This window comes from Aptenodytes forsteri, unplaced genomic scaffold (assembly GCF_000699145.1).
Source record: "Aptenodytes forsteri isolate BGI_AS27 unplaced genomic scaffold, ASM69914v1 Scaffold55, whole genome shotgun sequence".
In the NCBI taxonomy this organism is placed as follows: Eukaryota; Metazoa; Chordata; class Aves; order Sphenisciformes; family Spheniscidae; genus Aptenodytes; species Aptenodytes forsteri.
In genome coordinates, this window is record NW_008796063.1 from 8,155,359 (window position 1) to 8,171,169 (window position 15,811).

Here is a 15,811-nt window from a genome sequence, read left to right on the forward strand (position 1 = left end):
ATAAAAAAAAAAAAATAATAAAAAAAAAAAAAAAAAAAAAAACCCCCGGGGGGGGGGGCTTAGTGCTTTAAAAAAACACCCTGTTTTGAAAATCACTGACCTCGATATAAATGTAAAGCCCCTCTTTGCCTTTTTTTCCCCATTGCTAAGCAGAAGGTGCCTACCTCCTTTTGCGGTGAGGGTAACAAGCGTTTGTGTCACTGAGCGCTCTTTCAAGTTGCGCTAAGGGACAAAATTCAGAAGCACAGATGATAAGATGGCATTAGTCAGGGTCACTATCAAGGGAGATCATCCCAAGACCAAGAATATGCAGGAGAGAAATCTCTGAATCTTTTCTTGCCTTGCAGCGATGCTTTACTGTGACTCTTGCAGGCTGGATGGCAAGTTTGTGGAACTGTTGCAGACAGTGCTGTGCTCATCCAAATGCCCTGAGCAGATTCAGGTGTTATGCGCTGCCATCCTGAGAGAGATGTCGCCTTGCAACGACCTGATCCTCTCCTGTGATGAGATTCAAGATACAAAGCTCTTGAGCCTGGTATCCTCTGTCCTTTTGGCTCAGGTAAACGACCTGTCAAGTCAGAAATCTTCCCTTGTCAATACGGATTTGCTTTCTGATTGTTCCCTGTTTGCTGAGCTCAAGGAGAGTGAAAATCAATTGAAAGTATCTAGGAAAAAGCAGAAGCATTTCCATGTTCGTTTAAGTAACCTAGTTATTCTGCTTTGCGTAGGAAAAAATGGCAACTTTTTTACGTTTAGTATTTGATAACAAAGACATCTTAAAATTGTGATGTATGGAGACTGAGGATCTCAAGCAGGCTTGTAACTAACTGGAACCAAAAGGGAACATTTCAGTGCTAGCTGCTATAATAGACTTCAAGTCAGGGCTGCTTGAACCTGTAGAGCAAAAAATTTGAGTGTAAATTTATTACTACTACTTTTTCATTTTATGGTACTGGCTTTCACGTTCAGATGTAAAAAAATATACATAGAACCTATAAAACATGTAGGGCTATAAATGTGGATGGCATTTCAAAGATCTAGATTCTCCATGGAGAAGAAAACATGAAGACCTTCCTGTTTTGAGTGCTGCCTGCATTGACTGCCATCTGGGGAATAACCTGGAAACTTTTTTTTCCTTCTTTTACTTCTTCTTTTACTATTATTGTGCCTATTAACGATAAAATATTTTTCTGAACCCTTCTGAAACTTCTCATTCCAGGTTTCACTGTGTGCTTAGAAATGCCTCCTACATTTCTGATTGCTCCTCTGAGTCTTACTTAGCTAGAGGAAATGAAAACATAGAAACAGAAAACAGTGACGTATTACTTATGTGCTGCCTTACAAAGAACCTTTCTCCCATATCCAGCCTTAAGACTGTCTTGCAGTTCTACAATCCAAAAACATACCCTGTGTGTTAATTTTTGTTAGATTACAACTAAAACCATGAAGAGACTTTCATCAGTTTTTGGCGTTACTAAAACTTGTTCTATTTTAGCTATTTCAGTATCACTTCTCTAACATGAGTGCAATGGCCAGCGGTCTCACTCATGAAAGTAGACACACAAAAAGCAGAGCCTTTATAAACATCTTCTGTGTATTTTCATTTGTCACGACTTTGGGTGGAAGTCATCCTCCTTCTCTTCGCTCCCCTGCCCCCCTTGGCTCTGCAAAGCTGATGTTCTTTTTGTAAAGCTTTTGGCTTTCCAGAATACACAGCCTCTGGTGTTGCATTAGGAGCTGGAAACCTGCCATTGATTTGAGTTCATTCGGGTTTTCCTCTGAGCAACAAGAGATGTCAGCAACACACATAAGCAGCCCCATCATTTACAGTGAGCTGCAGCAGTGTATCTGCGGAAGGAGCGGGGTTGTCTCTTCCATTTTCCTTTGCTGCACAGATCCCCATCCCCAAACCTTAAACTTCCCTGTCTGCATGTTGCTTTGGTTGATTTATCCACATCTATTCATGAGAGAAGCACAGAAAGTAGCCCCAGTCATGGATGAGGTTCCCACATGAAATTCCTCACTGGAAGCTCGCCGGCAATCTCCTAATTGCTTCTAGTGATCTGGTACAAATCTGACTATTAGATGGGAGTGTCAGAGATTGGTGTTTGTTCGCTGCCTTCAGCAGCCAGCTGTCCAAGACCCTGGGCAGCAGACCAGGTTTACTTTTTGTTGGCATTCGTGGAGAAGGAAAACCTGTCAAAAGTCTGGGTCCATCTGTCATCTTTACCAAAGTTGTCTTGGACAGAAGGGTTTGACAGCATCTCAGAGCCACAGCTATAACAGCCTCCAAAAGAGGAAGCTGCTTTATTTTCCACGTTGTAAGGATATGGACTAACCAGAGAGCCCTAGAATATGTTACAACAGTCCATTTTCTGTTCATAAATTTCTAATTTAACAATTGAGCTAGCAAACTGGCCACATGGGGAGTAGTTAGTGCCAGTACTCTCTGCTCTAGAATTGATGGATCATAGCGTTTAATTTGAAGACATCCGTTGCCGTTGTTAATTCCCACTTCAGGTGATGGTTGTCCACAAACCTGTTGCTCCATCAAAGTACTCTCCCCTCCTGGGATCTGTGAATTCACATTGCAGATGATCTCTGTAAAATGTGGTAAAATAGCCTGTGCTGTGAGTTCTTTTTATGTTTGACATTGGTAGTGATGCCTGATGGAAGAGTTTGTATGGTATTGGTCTCTAGCACTAGTAGAAGATGATCTGCCTAGCTTTACCTCTGCTTTATTTTTAAGGGAAATAAGAAGGCTGAAGTGTCTGCTGTCGGGCAGCGTATTGTAAAAGTCCTCGAAAGAAGACTGCCTGAGGGTCAGAGTGCTCAGTACCTTCTTCCTGTCCTGTCAAATGTTATCAGTCTTTCACCAGAATCTCTAACTGAAGGTAAATATATAGGAAGGCCTGAGATTACCATCTGGCTGTGATCTGTATAGTGATCAGAAGGCTCTCTGAATGCTTTGGCTAGGAGCAGGACTTGGAAACTGCTGTTAAAAGTGACATCTCTGCAACAAGGGAAGTTAACTTATTTGGCGAGATATAGTCCACCACTCAAAAATGGGACTGGGCCTTCAGCTGCTTTGGCCCCTTCTGGGGGCCAGAGTCTCTGTTCTGTATGGATTTGTATCACAGTAACACGTACCCTAGCTGAGGTCTCCAGATGCAGTAGAAGTGTGAAATTGTAGCTATCCTGAAGGGCGTCAAGCAAAGTGAGAGATAGAAACAGAGACATGCCTGCATATCTGTTCAAGAGGACAGCAAAAACAACTAGGGATACTCTTCATAAGAGAGGCAGGACTGTATGGGTAGTGGTGAGCGATATGCCCTGGTGAGTAAACTGTAGGAGAGCATTCCAGGCTTAAAATGGTGAGGAGTTGTGTTGTGAGAAAGAGTCTGTTTCTGGGAGTTTCCTGTGAGGTTTGCATATGTCGTGCAGTATGCGGGAGAGGCTTTGGGGAGGATGCGGGGCTGGGGTGTATGGGCTGGCTGAGCAGGCAGGATTACCTGCCTTAGCTTCTGCATGTTCTCTGTGAGGGATTTATGCCTTTGTCTGCAGAGCTGAAGCCAGCCGCTGCCGGAGTAGATTTGACAGTAGTTTTGCGCCTTCCTCCTAATAGCAGCTGTGGATGGAGGCAAAGGAACAAGTACCTCTTGACTGATCTGGTACCAGAAGTCCTTGGTTCCAGCACTTGCTCCCTAACTTTTTGTCTGAGGAAACAGGCAAAACAACGAGACTGACCCAGTGGGTAGGAGTGAGAAAAGGACACAGAGCTCTGAAATGAGCGTGAGCGATCCTGGGCTCTGAAGTAGTACGAGGAGGAGTATTGGGCATTCACCTTGGGGCACCAATTTCTCTACTGATTGCTGGATCAGAGAGACAGTGATCTAGGCTGGAGGAAAAGCACAGCAGTTGAGGGGCAGCAGGGGTATGTTTGCAGAGGCTGCTTCTCTGCCCAGTCTAGCAATGACCCTGTGACTTTCCTTGTACAGAGCAGACCAATGTAGTCAGTAGAAAGATGGCCGACTGGCTGAGGTATGCGAGTATTCAGCAAGGAGTCGCTCAACCCTCTGGAGGCTTCTTCTCCAATCCCAGAACCAGACAGGTAAGTGCTGAGTTGCCGTGGTCGTCTCACAGGGGCATTTGTTAGTCAGTTACCTGCTGTTTTGGGTTCCCAGAATCAGCTTCTTTTGGGAAATGGTAACCTAGAAGTGCTGCTGTTTTCTGTCACTTTTTGTGGGGTAAGTGGTCAAGACACATAGGAAAGCAAAGTAGGGGGATTTATAGCCCCAAGATTTAGGAGCTCTGCTGTAAAGCCAGAGCTTTGATCCTTGAAGTAGTTTTGAGGGGAGAGTCTTTTAGTGGCCACGTACCTCGGAGTAAGAGCTGATTGCAAATGAGTCCTGTGTCAGAGAGAGGGGGAAAGTTTGGAGTGTTCCAGCTGGGGGAAAAGATCCAACCCAGCTGCCTTTTCTCTCTCTGGATAACTGCCCCCCCCACAGGCCCCATAGTACATATAAACGAGGGCTACTTGTTTCCGTGGGCTCAGTGGAGTTTTCCCTGCCTTATCACTTAGCCTCTCCCTTCTGACCTGCTGCATCTTTTCTCGCAGCCTGGTCCTGTCACAGAGGTGGATGGTGCCATTGCCACAGACTTCTTCACAGTGCTCTCAGTGGGTCAGTACTACACACAGGACCAGTGGCTCAACATACAAGCCTTCTCCATGCTGCGAAATTGGTTGCTGTCCTATGGGGGCAAGGGGTTGAAGACCCCTAATTCAGGTACGAACCGAAGGGCTGCAGGCCAGTGTGGGTTGCATCCACAAGAGGGGTGTATGCTCTGAGATGATTAGGTGGCTACACCAGCAACCCAGCAAGTGGCAGGAATATGGGCAAGAGTTCAGATCTCTTGGACTAGGAGCAGGGAAACTTTGGGAAGGAATATCACGAAACCTCCTGACTGATCCTTACTGACCCTTCCACGAGGAATTATTCGTTCACTGAGTCCCCTGGTTTCAGGCAAATCCCATGGGTCACTGAGAAAAAAGGCCTGGGTGGTGGGAGACAGCATCTACTTAGTATTCTTGTAGCAATCCCTTCTTCCACAGCCTCCTTTTCTTCGCAGCACACCTGGGGACAGACAGCTCCCCTTGCTGTTGCTGGGCAGCTCTGTGGGTTACATTGCCCATGACATGAGCTGATATGTGGTAACCTTTATTCTGTAGATGACAAATCAGGAATGGACAGGTCTGTTATGTCCGTGGTCTCCACTACATCCACATCTAGTCGCCTGCTTCCCCCAAAGGAGCGTCTGCGGGAGAAAGCCTTCGAGTACTGCCAGCGGCTTATTGAGCAGAGCAACCGGCGTGAGTCTTGCCATGAACCCTCCTTGGAGTTCTCTTGGTAGTGTTCTTGAAAATGTTTCTGGTTCACTGCCTCTTTGGGCTGGGATCTCCCTCCCTAGAGTCCGCAGTCAGACTCTAGGCATGGGAGCGGTTGCAGCTGCTGGTGCGAGTCATTGACCAGCCCTGAGCTGGGGTGTTCGGAGGGATTTGGAGGGAATGGCCATGTTCTGCCTCCTACCCTTGATTTGCAGGGGGGGCTGTGGAACTTGGTTCTCATTAGCCTGGAATTGGGATCAGTATGTGTTCCCACCTGTCCTGAAATCTGGGTTAGTGTTCAAACTGACAGCCTAATGTTCCCGTGTGGACTCAAAGTTTAACTTGGACTCCTTTGTCTGGCAGGACCCCTGAAGAAAGATGATGGAGACCTGCAGAAAGCTGTAAGTACACAGAGGTGGGGCTGAAGCTCTTGGGAGTTGTGGCTTCTTCCCCCACTCTGATCTGACTCTCTGCTCTCCTGCAGTGTCTCATTGAGGCGGTGACCATCATGGACATCATCTGCAAACAGGATTCCTCCTACATGTACCGCGCAGTCTCCTTCCTGAAAATCCTGCACGGCAGAATCTGTGGGGATGCCACTTATGCCAGGGCACTACTGCCCATTGCCCAGTTCTTCCTGAACCACAGTAAGTCATGAGCACTCACCCCCTCCTTCACGATCTAGTCTTGCATACCCAGCACAGCCTTTTGTCCTGGCAGTTTGCTGGCTGCCAGAGTTGGTAACTCAGCCTTGGCTGGACTCTGAGATGAATGATCCCACTCCAGGAGACTCAGGAGCCAGGGTGTCCTGTGCTCTTTAGAAAAACATAACCCAGATGTAGCTTAGCCCCTGGAGCCCTTGTTGGCAGGGCTGCTGGGTGGGCTGTGCTCAGCACTGTGCTGTGTCCTCCCAGGCAAAATGGCAGCTGTGGACTCTGATGCAATCTACAAACACTTATTCACTGATATCCCGGCTCAGCTCTTCCACAACCCATCACTGGCCTTCGAATTTGTCCAGTTCTGCAAAGACAACAGCCAGCTCTTCACTGAGACCTCCAGCATATTCAGGCAGAGCTTCCCAAATCTCTTCAAGGTACAACTTGCTGGAGCAGCACAGGAGAGAGCCTGCTCCATGTTCCTTTCTGTGCCCCAGAACTTTCTGTTTGCACCCCAGAGCCCTCCATGTGCCTCCATGGCAGTGCTAGGGAGAGCACGGGCAAGAAGGACTGTTACAAAAGCAAGTGTGAGTTTGAAGAGGGAAGAGGGTTCTGGGTGTGATAAGTACTGCCAGTAGAGGAGAGTCTGCATTAGTATTACTGCCAGTGAGTTGGGAAGTGCAGTGAACACAGTTAGGACACAGCACTTTGTTTCTGGAAAACCTTAATAAGTTGCAGCTTGCCAGCCACTGAACCAGCTGCCAGATGCCTGGGTTGAGCTTCCAGCAGCCTCCCAGGTTTTGACCAAACCCTCAGACTTCTCTGGCTGTGCTTTTCAGAAGTGACTTTCCCTTCCCCGTCCCTTTTGATCACAGTGTGAGAATCATCTGGGAGTGTGGTGGAATAGCAGGGTTAGCAGTTTGTGCTTGTTCCTTGCAGTTCCTGGCGTGGAACAGCCCACCCCTTATCTCTGAGTTTGTGGACCTTCTCCCATTTCTGCTGGATGTAGGCACAGCCATTGAGATCTTCCATTTGCTGCTTGACCTGCCCTGTTTGACAGCAGCTCTGGACATCCAGCTGAGGTAATGCTACCTTCCCTTCCTCTCGCTTGCTAATCAGGGTCTTGACATTGACCATAGCCTAGTACATTCTCCTCTGAGCCTCACAGCTGCCCTCTGGCTGCTGCTGTCACAGAACGAGAGGTATCTGCTACAGTCAAGTTAACACAAAGCTGCACAGATGTCAGCCCAGTTTTCCTAGTGATGTGCTGTGCATGGGAAGAGAAGGTGACCGGTTCTTACACTTCAGTACTGGACTGTCTTGGGGCTCAGGGAGCTGTTGTCATTCCCCTCTCCGTATCCAGCTCCAAATGGTTGCCACATGCTGAAGTGCGTGCCATGAGCCACCACCTCAACATGGAGGCATGGGCTATCTGGTGGTCTTTGCCTGCTCTGACCCCTCTTTTCTGGCTTTGTTCTCCTGGAGGCATACAGAGGTTTCTTCCTGAGGTCATTAGGAACTGTGAGTCTCCAGGAAGATGGGATAGGACTGGGACTGGCTCTCACTGCTGTACCTCTGCTCTTCCTTGTTCTTCCCTGACATTAGCAGCTCTTTCTGGAATGCTTAGAAAAGGGAGTCACCCTAGAGGCAGGATGTTGGTGGGCTTCGATGACTGAGGGATACAGAGCACCATTTTCCCCTTTCCCAGGAGTGATACAGAAGCAATTCTGGAACTATTGCCTGAGCCCAGGGGGTCTGAGTTCATAATCTTCTGTCATCCTGGTTCTCTGGCTTCCAGAGGGCCTTGATTAGACCAACTTGCTGTCCCTGTTGCAGTGGAAAGGGAGTTATTCCATTGTTCAGGATTCCAGCTGTGCCCTGGCCCATTCTCATAATGCAGCACGTTCTGTGTGTGCCTCCTGCTAGGTCAACTGCTCTTCCTACCTCCGAGAGGGCTGCCAGCGACCCAGCTGTGAAACCAGCCACCTGTCTGGAAGCCTTTCGCCATCCCCTCTACAAGAGCATGTTCCAGTATCTTCTCCGCACCAAGTCTGCTCCCGAGGATGCCCCTGAGAGGTAGAAGGCTGCTGTAGGAGACTACCACAAGGGTTTGGTTTGGCCACCCAGCTCTGGGAGGCAGCACTGGGATTGCTGGGAAAGGCGTAGCCACTTTCAGCTGGGGTGAGGTGGATTTGATCTTCCCTGTGTTAGCTTTGCCAAGCGCTCAAAGGCCTTGTGGGGTGATAGGAAAGAGCATCCAGGAGAGTAGCTGGGAGCAAGCCTTCAACAGTAACTCTTCTCTTGCCCACAGGCTGATTCCACTTCGGCAGCTGCTGGGATCCCTGGCCAGCAGCCCAAGGGTCGTGCAGTGTGCAGAGACTGTCCCTGTCTTACTGGAGCTCTTTTTCAGGGTGGTGGCAGAGGTAGGCCCTTTTGGGGGAGTTTGGCTCCCAGTCGTGCCGCGGGGATCTCTTGTTATGTGAAGAGCAGTCATAGAAGCAAAATTGTTAAGACACTGCAGCTTCAACAGAAGGGTGCATGAGGGGAGGGTGGGATGGTCTAATACTGGCATGAACCAGAACTGAGCTGGCTACTTCATCTGGAGAAGCAGAAAAGCTCCATGGTGCAGTGTCAGGCTTCACACTGTTCTCTCAGCCAGCTGTAAAGGAGGTGGGTGAGAGCAGAATGAGCGCCTGATACCTGCTTTGTGCACTGCTCCCCTCCTGCTGGATCAGGCTGTTTCTGTGCCAGCTGTCTTATCTGGCTGGTTAGTTTGGTTTTTGGCTGCTGGAAGTCACTGGTATTGCTGAAACAAGGGCTGTTTCTCAGTTTGCAGATGGGCCACTGATAAACCAGCTGGTGGTGCTGCTGCTGCAGAGGAGTGACCAGCTCTATGAGATCCCAGCATTTAAAGATGACGTGTACAGGTGAGATGGGACAAGAGGCCCAGCCAAGCTCCCAGCCCTTCCACTGGCTGCAGCCTGGCACCCCAGGGCAGCCCGGGAGCCTTTTCACTTGTGGCTCAGTCCCTGCTGCGTCACATCTTTGGAGGGTGCGAAACGGGAACTGCACCGTCAGCCCTGCTGGAGGCATCCTGAGTGTACAGACACCGTGCCAGTGGCTGGGTGCTGCCAGCACCTCCTCGGTTTGGCGATGACCGCCTTGCCCGTGGTCTGAGCTCTGCCCATCTGTCTCCCCCAGGGTGCTGAGCTCGCAGCTGGTGATGCTCTGCAAGCTGCACCCTGCGCTCATCGTGGAACTGTCCAAGGAGATTCTGGAGTTCTCAGGAACAGTCAGCAACATCCAGAACAAGGAGGCCATCTTCACTCACGTGGTAAGCAGGGTCTGCTTGCTTCTGCCACAGGTTGCTCCAACTGCAGTGCAATCTGTTGGTCACCTTTCCTTTCCTCCTCTCCTCTGTCCTAGCATTAGCTAATCTGATTTGCCATTTCCTAAAAATTATTCGATCCCTTTTTCTTCTGCTTGCCCTGAGCACATCTGCCTTCGCTTCAGGTCTGGGCTATTGGAGAGTACATGTCTGTGTCCTATGACAAGCGCTGCACTGTAGAGCAGATCAACCGGTTCTTTGAGACTCTAGAGGCCATGCTATTTGAAATCACCCAGCTCCGACCACTGGCTAGCACCTCCAGCTACGCACCCCGCGCCATCAGTGTCCTTATGGCCACCTTGACCAAGTTGGCAGCTCGCAGCCAGGACTTGATCCCCAGGTGAGGAGGGATGGTGGGGAAGGGCAAAGGGCTGAAACATGCAGATCTCATGGGTCCAAACACAGATGTGTGCTAGTGTTAAATAATCAAGCTTGGCAACTGATGGAACCTGAAACTGAAACAGGACAGAGGAAGCAAGCTGTGGAGGAGCACAGTTTGGGGAAGTGGGATTCATCTGCTGACTAAACGCTCTGTGCATCAGGAGGAGGGGGTGGGTAGTGTCTGGTGTTCACCTATAACAGAGTCTTGTGGAGTACACAGGCTTAAGTAGTGACCTTGCTGAGTGCAGAGGTCCCGCCAGCTGATGTCTGTGTCCTTCTCTCCTGCAGAGTGTCCATGTTCCTGTCCAAGATGAGGACATTCGTGCAGAGCCCTGCTGTCACCTCTGTTTACTGTGAGGAGGACCTCGAGGAGATCCTTATCCGGGCAACTGAGCTCATGAACCTACTGAAAATGCCAAGCGTGGCTCAGTTTGTGTTCACGCCGCCCGTAGATGTGGCCAGTACACGGTTTCAGAGAGAGGTGAATGACTCCCTCCCTTTTGCCCTGAGGATAGTCACCCATCTCCTAGAGCCGGCTCCTGGCTGCATGCCAGGGTGAGGGCATGAGGTTTCTGGGTGGCTCCAGCCTCTGTCGTAACTCTGCTGTACAGAGACAGTGTCTCTGTCGGACACTGCTGACGCTCAAGCCTGAGGCCCTGCTCTGAACTGGAAATGAGGAACAAATGATTGTGAATGAAACAGAAAATGGGAATAAGTAGAGCTGAGGCTGCTCTTCTGGTCTGAGGCTGTTTGTATTTCTGTCTCCTAGCGCCTGTTGCTTTTCTGTCTCCTAAGCTTGTCTTATCTCTCCCTGGCCAGTATGGATTGAAAATCCCAGTGGATTTGTGTGAATGTGGCAGCAGGGTGAGTGCATGTGTTAATAACCTTGCCAGCATACCATGCCCCTTTGGAGAAGTACTTCTTCCCTCCCCTCCTCTGAATGTTTCTCCCCCTCCTTTGCCCTCGCTACACCCTGGCTATGCACATGCTTCTCTTATTGCCTTGGCTTGCAGCAGATCAGCCAAGCAAAGGCCTGTACAAGGTGGAGAAAGCAGAAGTGACTCCATTAAGTCTGCTGCAAGCCCTCACTGCTCTTCTGTCTTACCATCAGAGTGAACACGTGGAGATCCAAGAGACAGCTACCAGACGGGAGCTTAGAGAGATTTATTGATCCAGTTTATTGTTGACACCAAGAGCATTTCTTAACATACATCAGCCCCGTGTCAAACAGGCGCCATGCTGTGTTCTGTATCTGTATGAGAAGTTTATACACATTCAAGCTGTACAGTATTAACAAATGGGGGAAGTAAATATGTCCCACTGCTCCTCCCAGGAGAAGCAAGCCCTCATGCACACTAGTAAATAGCTGCGTTTATTTACAGTCCATTTCAATACGTGACTGCACTGTGAGCAACATACAGCTCTGGGGCTGTTTCCCACCTCCAGGGGTGCCTGGAGAGTCAGGCTCGGTGGGGAGCAGAGGGCTGTGTTGATACCGCTGGAACTTGCCAGGGTGCAGCCCAGTACTGTCTAGTGCAAACCAAGCCTCCCCTGAGCGCTGGCTCCCGGGCAGAGGGGAGTAAGGAGTGCATGCAGTTTGCCCAGGGGCTCTAGGCAGCCCATTTCCTGCCCTACAAACCTGCTGAGCTCGGTGGAGGATGACGGGCCGACATACCTACTTGATTCAAAGTCAAGTGAATCACCAGGAGCCCTGTGGGGCCCTGAGCCTTTGCTCACTTGCCTGGTACAGCTGAGTCAGTGGCAGGAGGGATGCATTGCTCCCAGCCCCTGCTGGGGCGGCACCCCAGGCCAGTTGGCATGAGCATGGCCTAGCAGAGAAGCAAAGGCACTAGTGTCTCGGTGAAGGTCTGTCTTGCCCTAGAAAAGGCAAACCAGGCTGCGCTGAAATCCAGTAGTGGAGTGTTTCCCCTGCGTGGATTATTCTGACATCTCTCTCCTGCAAAGTGCAAGATTAAGCACAGAAACCAAAACTACAGCAGTGAAGTATCTGAGGTTTAATTAAGGCCAACCCTGTTAAGCATCCCTTTTTTAGCATCACAATGGTTGGAGAAACTCTTGTTGTGAGATGCCGTGTGAATATCCAATTTGCTGCCAGAGCCTAGACCATGCTGGTTTAAGTGCAGGGTGTGATGTAGGGCTTTGCAGCAGGCTGTTTTAATAGGGTTCGGCTAAACTAGGTCTCGGTATCTGTCTATATGTGGAAATCGGGTCGGGTTTATCCCGTTAATGTTGCTAAAAGCACAGAGAGGACTTGGCAGGCAGGAGGCCGGGTGTGCAGGGGACCGGCCAGCCGCACGGTGGAGCTGCCAGCTCTGCTCTGCTGACACCGTTGTTAGCAGCAGATAGCAGAGCTGTTTCTGGGACGTTCAAGACTGACCTTCCAAAGGGAGCCTTTGCTGCCCATCATCACGCGTCGGCACGTCAGCAGCACGCACTTCTGAGATGCTCTGAGCTGGGCAGGAAACAGGGTGGCCTTACAATGGCCTGGCAAAGCTGGAGGGAGAGGACTAGGACGCGGTGCCAAGATGTCGTTTGTCTGCCTGGGCTAGTGTCAGCCACACCTGGGGTCTGGGACCGCACACTGCCGGGCTCGCCCAGGTTCCTGGTAGCACAAACCCACCGTTCCCAGCTCGCAGGGACCAGGGGCAGGCACAGAAGCACTAACCTGGCCGTAGCCCCTTGGAAAGGGCAACAGCTCCCGCGTGGGGAAATTCTCTGCTGTGAGTGCCCCGCGCTGCTGGGTCAGGCTGGGGGCCTTCTGCCAGGATCATGGTGCCAGAGCCAGGCAATAAATCTGCTGCATGAGCAAGGGCGAGAGAGTCCTTTTCTTCAAGGGGCTCCCCCCAGGACTCACAGGGAACTGCTGGTGGTGTCAGCCCTTTGCTGCAGCTGCTTCCAATCCCGAAGCAGGGCTGGGGGCAGTGTGATTGTAGCCCAGCAGCAGAAAGGCACCTGACTTAGGGTATGGCACCAGGGAACGAACTTAACTCTTAGCAATGCACCCTGCATGGAATCCTGCTCCTGCTTGTGCTGCCTTTACCACCCCCAGAGCTGGGCACCCTTTTCCAGCCTGATGTGCCAGCACCTCAGATGGCCACTGCTACAGCGAAGCCCAGGCCTGCCCCACATGCTAATCTTTAAATCCCAAAGGTGTTTCAAGCCTTCTGCCTGCCAGCGTGAGAGATCACGCAGAGCTGTCAGCCTAGAGGAACAGAGAAGCCTGCCTACAGTCCCCGTGGGGGGAGCATCCCCTTCCTGTCCCCTGCCAGAGGGGACGAAGGAACAGGAAAGCTCCTGAGAAGGACGACACAGGGTGTAAGATGAGGCTGGGCAATTGATCAGGAACGATGCTCCCAGCCAGTGCAGTGGGAGAAGCATGCACCACCCTTGCATGTCCTTTCATCTGCTGCAGTGCAGGGGCAAGGTGTCGAAAAGCAAATCAAGGGCTATGGAGTCCTGGTCTTCCTTCTTGCACTCCAGGCTCCCTGAGGGCAGCCTTAGCCAGAGCTGCACTTGCAAGCTGCTGCAGAAGGACCTTCGTACCACAATAACTAGGAGGAAGAGGAGCTGGAACCGATTTTTTTGGCTATTTCCATGTCTGACTTGGCAACCAGAAACCGCAGCTTCTTCCCTCCGGAGCGGATGAGGTCTACCGCACTGCAGAGAGCAGCAACAGGGAGAGAGGTGAATTCTTGTTCCCCGCAGGCTGGCAGCCCCCCAGGAGCCTGCCAGTTCATGGACATTTGCAAAACACCCCCCTGTTTGCTAGAACACCCCCCCACTCTCTGCTTTGTGCCTGCTCAGTGTTACAAGCAGGGTCTGTTTCTCTTCTGCCTGTAGCTTTACAGGGAGCCTGGCCTCCATGCGAGTGCTGCCAGGACGAGGGCAAACGAGCCCTGAGCTGCTCTGCCCTGTGGGCACCTGGGCTCTGCCTCGGACAGCCAGGCAGGGTGCAAGCTGCTCCATCCCACTTTGCAAGGAAGCCTGGGGTGGGATGGGCTGGAGGAGCTCTGCATTGCTGAGACCCACCTCTGGGGCTCTCATTTATTTCCCAAATGTGCTCTCCAGCTTTTGCTCCCTGATCCCTCTTCCAAACCCTTCCACCTAGCTGCCTTCCCCCCTTTCCAGTGTCCTGCACAAGTTGCCTTCTCTCTGCGGCTTGCCCATACCGCAGCATCCTCTGCGTTGTTGGACGGGACCGTAGCGCCAGGCGCTCGGAGACCCTGCGCAGCTCTTTGCTGCAAAACAGCTGAAAACCTAGACTTGAGCATTAACCCCCACAGTGCCGATACCGGACCGGGCCCTCCAGCAAGGGGTGACTCACCTTTGGTAGTCTGCCCCAATGAGACTGGTGCCATTGACAGCCAGGATGCGGTCCCCGATGGAGAGCCTGCCGTCATCGGCCGCAGGGCTGTCCTCAATCAGGGTGCGGATGTAGATCCCCGGGGAGCAGAGAGGAGTGTGCTGTTGGCAGGGAAAGGTGGTGAGCAACCAGCCAGGGCGGAGGGGACACAAAAGGTTTGTGGTCCCAAAGGGCTGAGCTCCTCAGGCAGGGTGACAGCGCACAGCCAAGCAGGTGCTTGATGCCAGGCGGGACCCTGGAGGTGCTGGGGAATGTGATGGATGGGTGCTGGGGACAGTGTCGCTAACAGTAACAGGAAGGAAACGTCAGCCTTCAGTTTTGTATCAGTTTATACACAGAAAGGAGAGGTAGGGGCAATCTTTTCTTGTTCAGTTTAATTAAGAGTAAAGCATCGTTAACCTGCAGCTGTCTTGGGATGGGAGCTCTTTGCTCACGGCTGTCCCCGGGGCTCAGTGATGCCCTGTTTCCTACTGACTAATGCACGGCTGTGAAAGGCCACTTAGTAAGATGATCCACCATACTAAGCCAGATTGCAATGCTGCCTTATGCAATGAGTGCCATCGCTGGCAGAGCTGTTCTGACACCCCGTGAGCCTCCCTGCTCCCCTCCGCTTCCCTTGCCACCCGCTGAAGTGTGGAGGAGAGACCTCGGCTGAGTCATTTTCCTTCCACAAGAGCGCCAAGCCTGTTTGCTCTCTCCAGCTGCAGGACAGCTGTGATAAACTTTGCGTGCAAGGCACAGAGACCCAGGAGCAGAGATCTGCTCCTCCCGAGAGATCACTCCGCCTCATTTTCCCCAGGAGATGCAGCCTAGCTCCCGTGGGAAGCCATTAGCTTCTTTGCTGGCTCTTCTTGGGGTATAAAACATGTCCCACATGTCCCACTGCAGCTATTTGGAGGAGCATCAGCCCTGTCCTGCGATCGGTGAGAACTCACCAAGCCGTCGATCAGCCCCATCCCCAGCCCGATGGGTCCTCTCTCCAGCTCCACCACAAAGACGTAGCAGAAGTCATCGGTGGCAGAGCTGCGGCTGGAAGACTCTGGCGTGGGGTAGTCATAGGGGGTCGGCGAGCATCCTGGCAACAGAGAGACCAGCTTACCACTCTGGCATCGCCCAAACCCAGCCTCACAACCTCCCACAGAAAGCTGCCCCCCAAAACCCCATCAAAGCTGACTTCGGGTAGCCCCTGGCTGGTTTTCTGCCAGGGCAGGAGCTGGATGAGATGCTTCATTTGCTCTCACCTGCCTTGTCCAAGCACTGACAAGTCCCCACAGGAACCGTGTGTACGGGGAGGGCTGCACAGGAGAATGGCAGCAACCACCTTCATGCCCCAATCCTGCACCCCCAAAGCAGGGCAGCGCCAGCTTTTGATACCTTCAGGAGAGCTGCCTTTGGTGCCGTTCATCCCGTTCCTCCGGGGGTCCTGCAGCCCCTTGCCGGTGCCCTGCGGGGACTCCAGGCTCCCAGAGTCGAAATTCAGGGGGGTGGTGGGTGGTGTCAGCAGGCAGGAGGGGTCTGAGGGCGCCGTGCCAGCTTTGGGGGCCGGACCCCTGCCCAGCTGCAGCTGCTTCAGCTTCTCCTGGAGCTGCGGCTCCCCCGCAGGGGGTCCGCCGGGG

General features: G+C 51.7%; 2 protein-coding genes across 2 annotated transcripts in view; one reads left to right on the top strand and one right to left on the bottom strand.

The window, feature by feature from the left end:
* The first annotated feature begins 374 nt into the window (after window positions 1-374).
* On the top strand, window positions 375-10,542 carry AP5Z1 (adaptor related protein complex 5 zeta 1 subunit). The gene is made up of 15 exons (XM_009286406.2): window positions 375-559; window positions 2,750-2,894; window positions 3,999-4,111; window positions 4,619-4,787; window positions 5,231-5,371; window positions 5,750-5,787; window positions 5,871-6,033; window positions 6,301-6,479; window positions 6,982-7,124; window positions 7,969-8,118; window positions 8,354-8,465; window positions 8,872-8,969; window positions 9,244-9,376; window positions 9,556-9,770; window positions 10,100-10,542. The coding sequence occupies exons 1-15, from the start codon at window positions 470-472 to the stop codon at window positions 10,368-10,370; spliced, it is 2,160 nt and encodes a 719-aa protein (XP_009284681.1). The 5' UTR covers window positions 375-469; the 3' UTR covers window positions 10,371-10,542.
* A 2,841-nt stretch (window positions 10,543-13,383) lies between these two features.
* Window positions 13,384-15,811, bottom strand: part of RADIL (Rap associating with DIL domain) — a 16,890-nt gene continuing 14,462 nt past the window's right edge. Inside the window, exons 11-14 of the mRNA XM_009286567.2 lie at window positions 15,570-15,786; window positions 15,131-15,270; window positions 14,157-14,296; window positions 13,384-13,489 (exon numbers count right to left, since the gene is read on the bottom strand). Of these exons, the coding sequence (XP_009284842.1) occupies window positions 13,384-13,489; window positions 14,157-14,296; window positions 15,131-15,270; window positions 15,570-15,786 (603 nt within the window). The remainder of the gene's footprint in view (window positions 13,490-14,156; window positions 14,297-15,130; window positions 15,271-15,569; window positions 15,787-15,811) is intronic.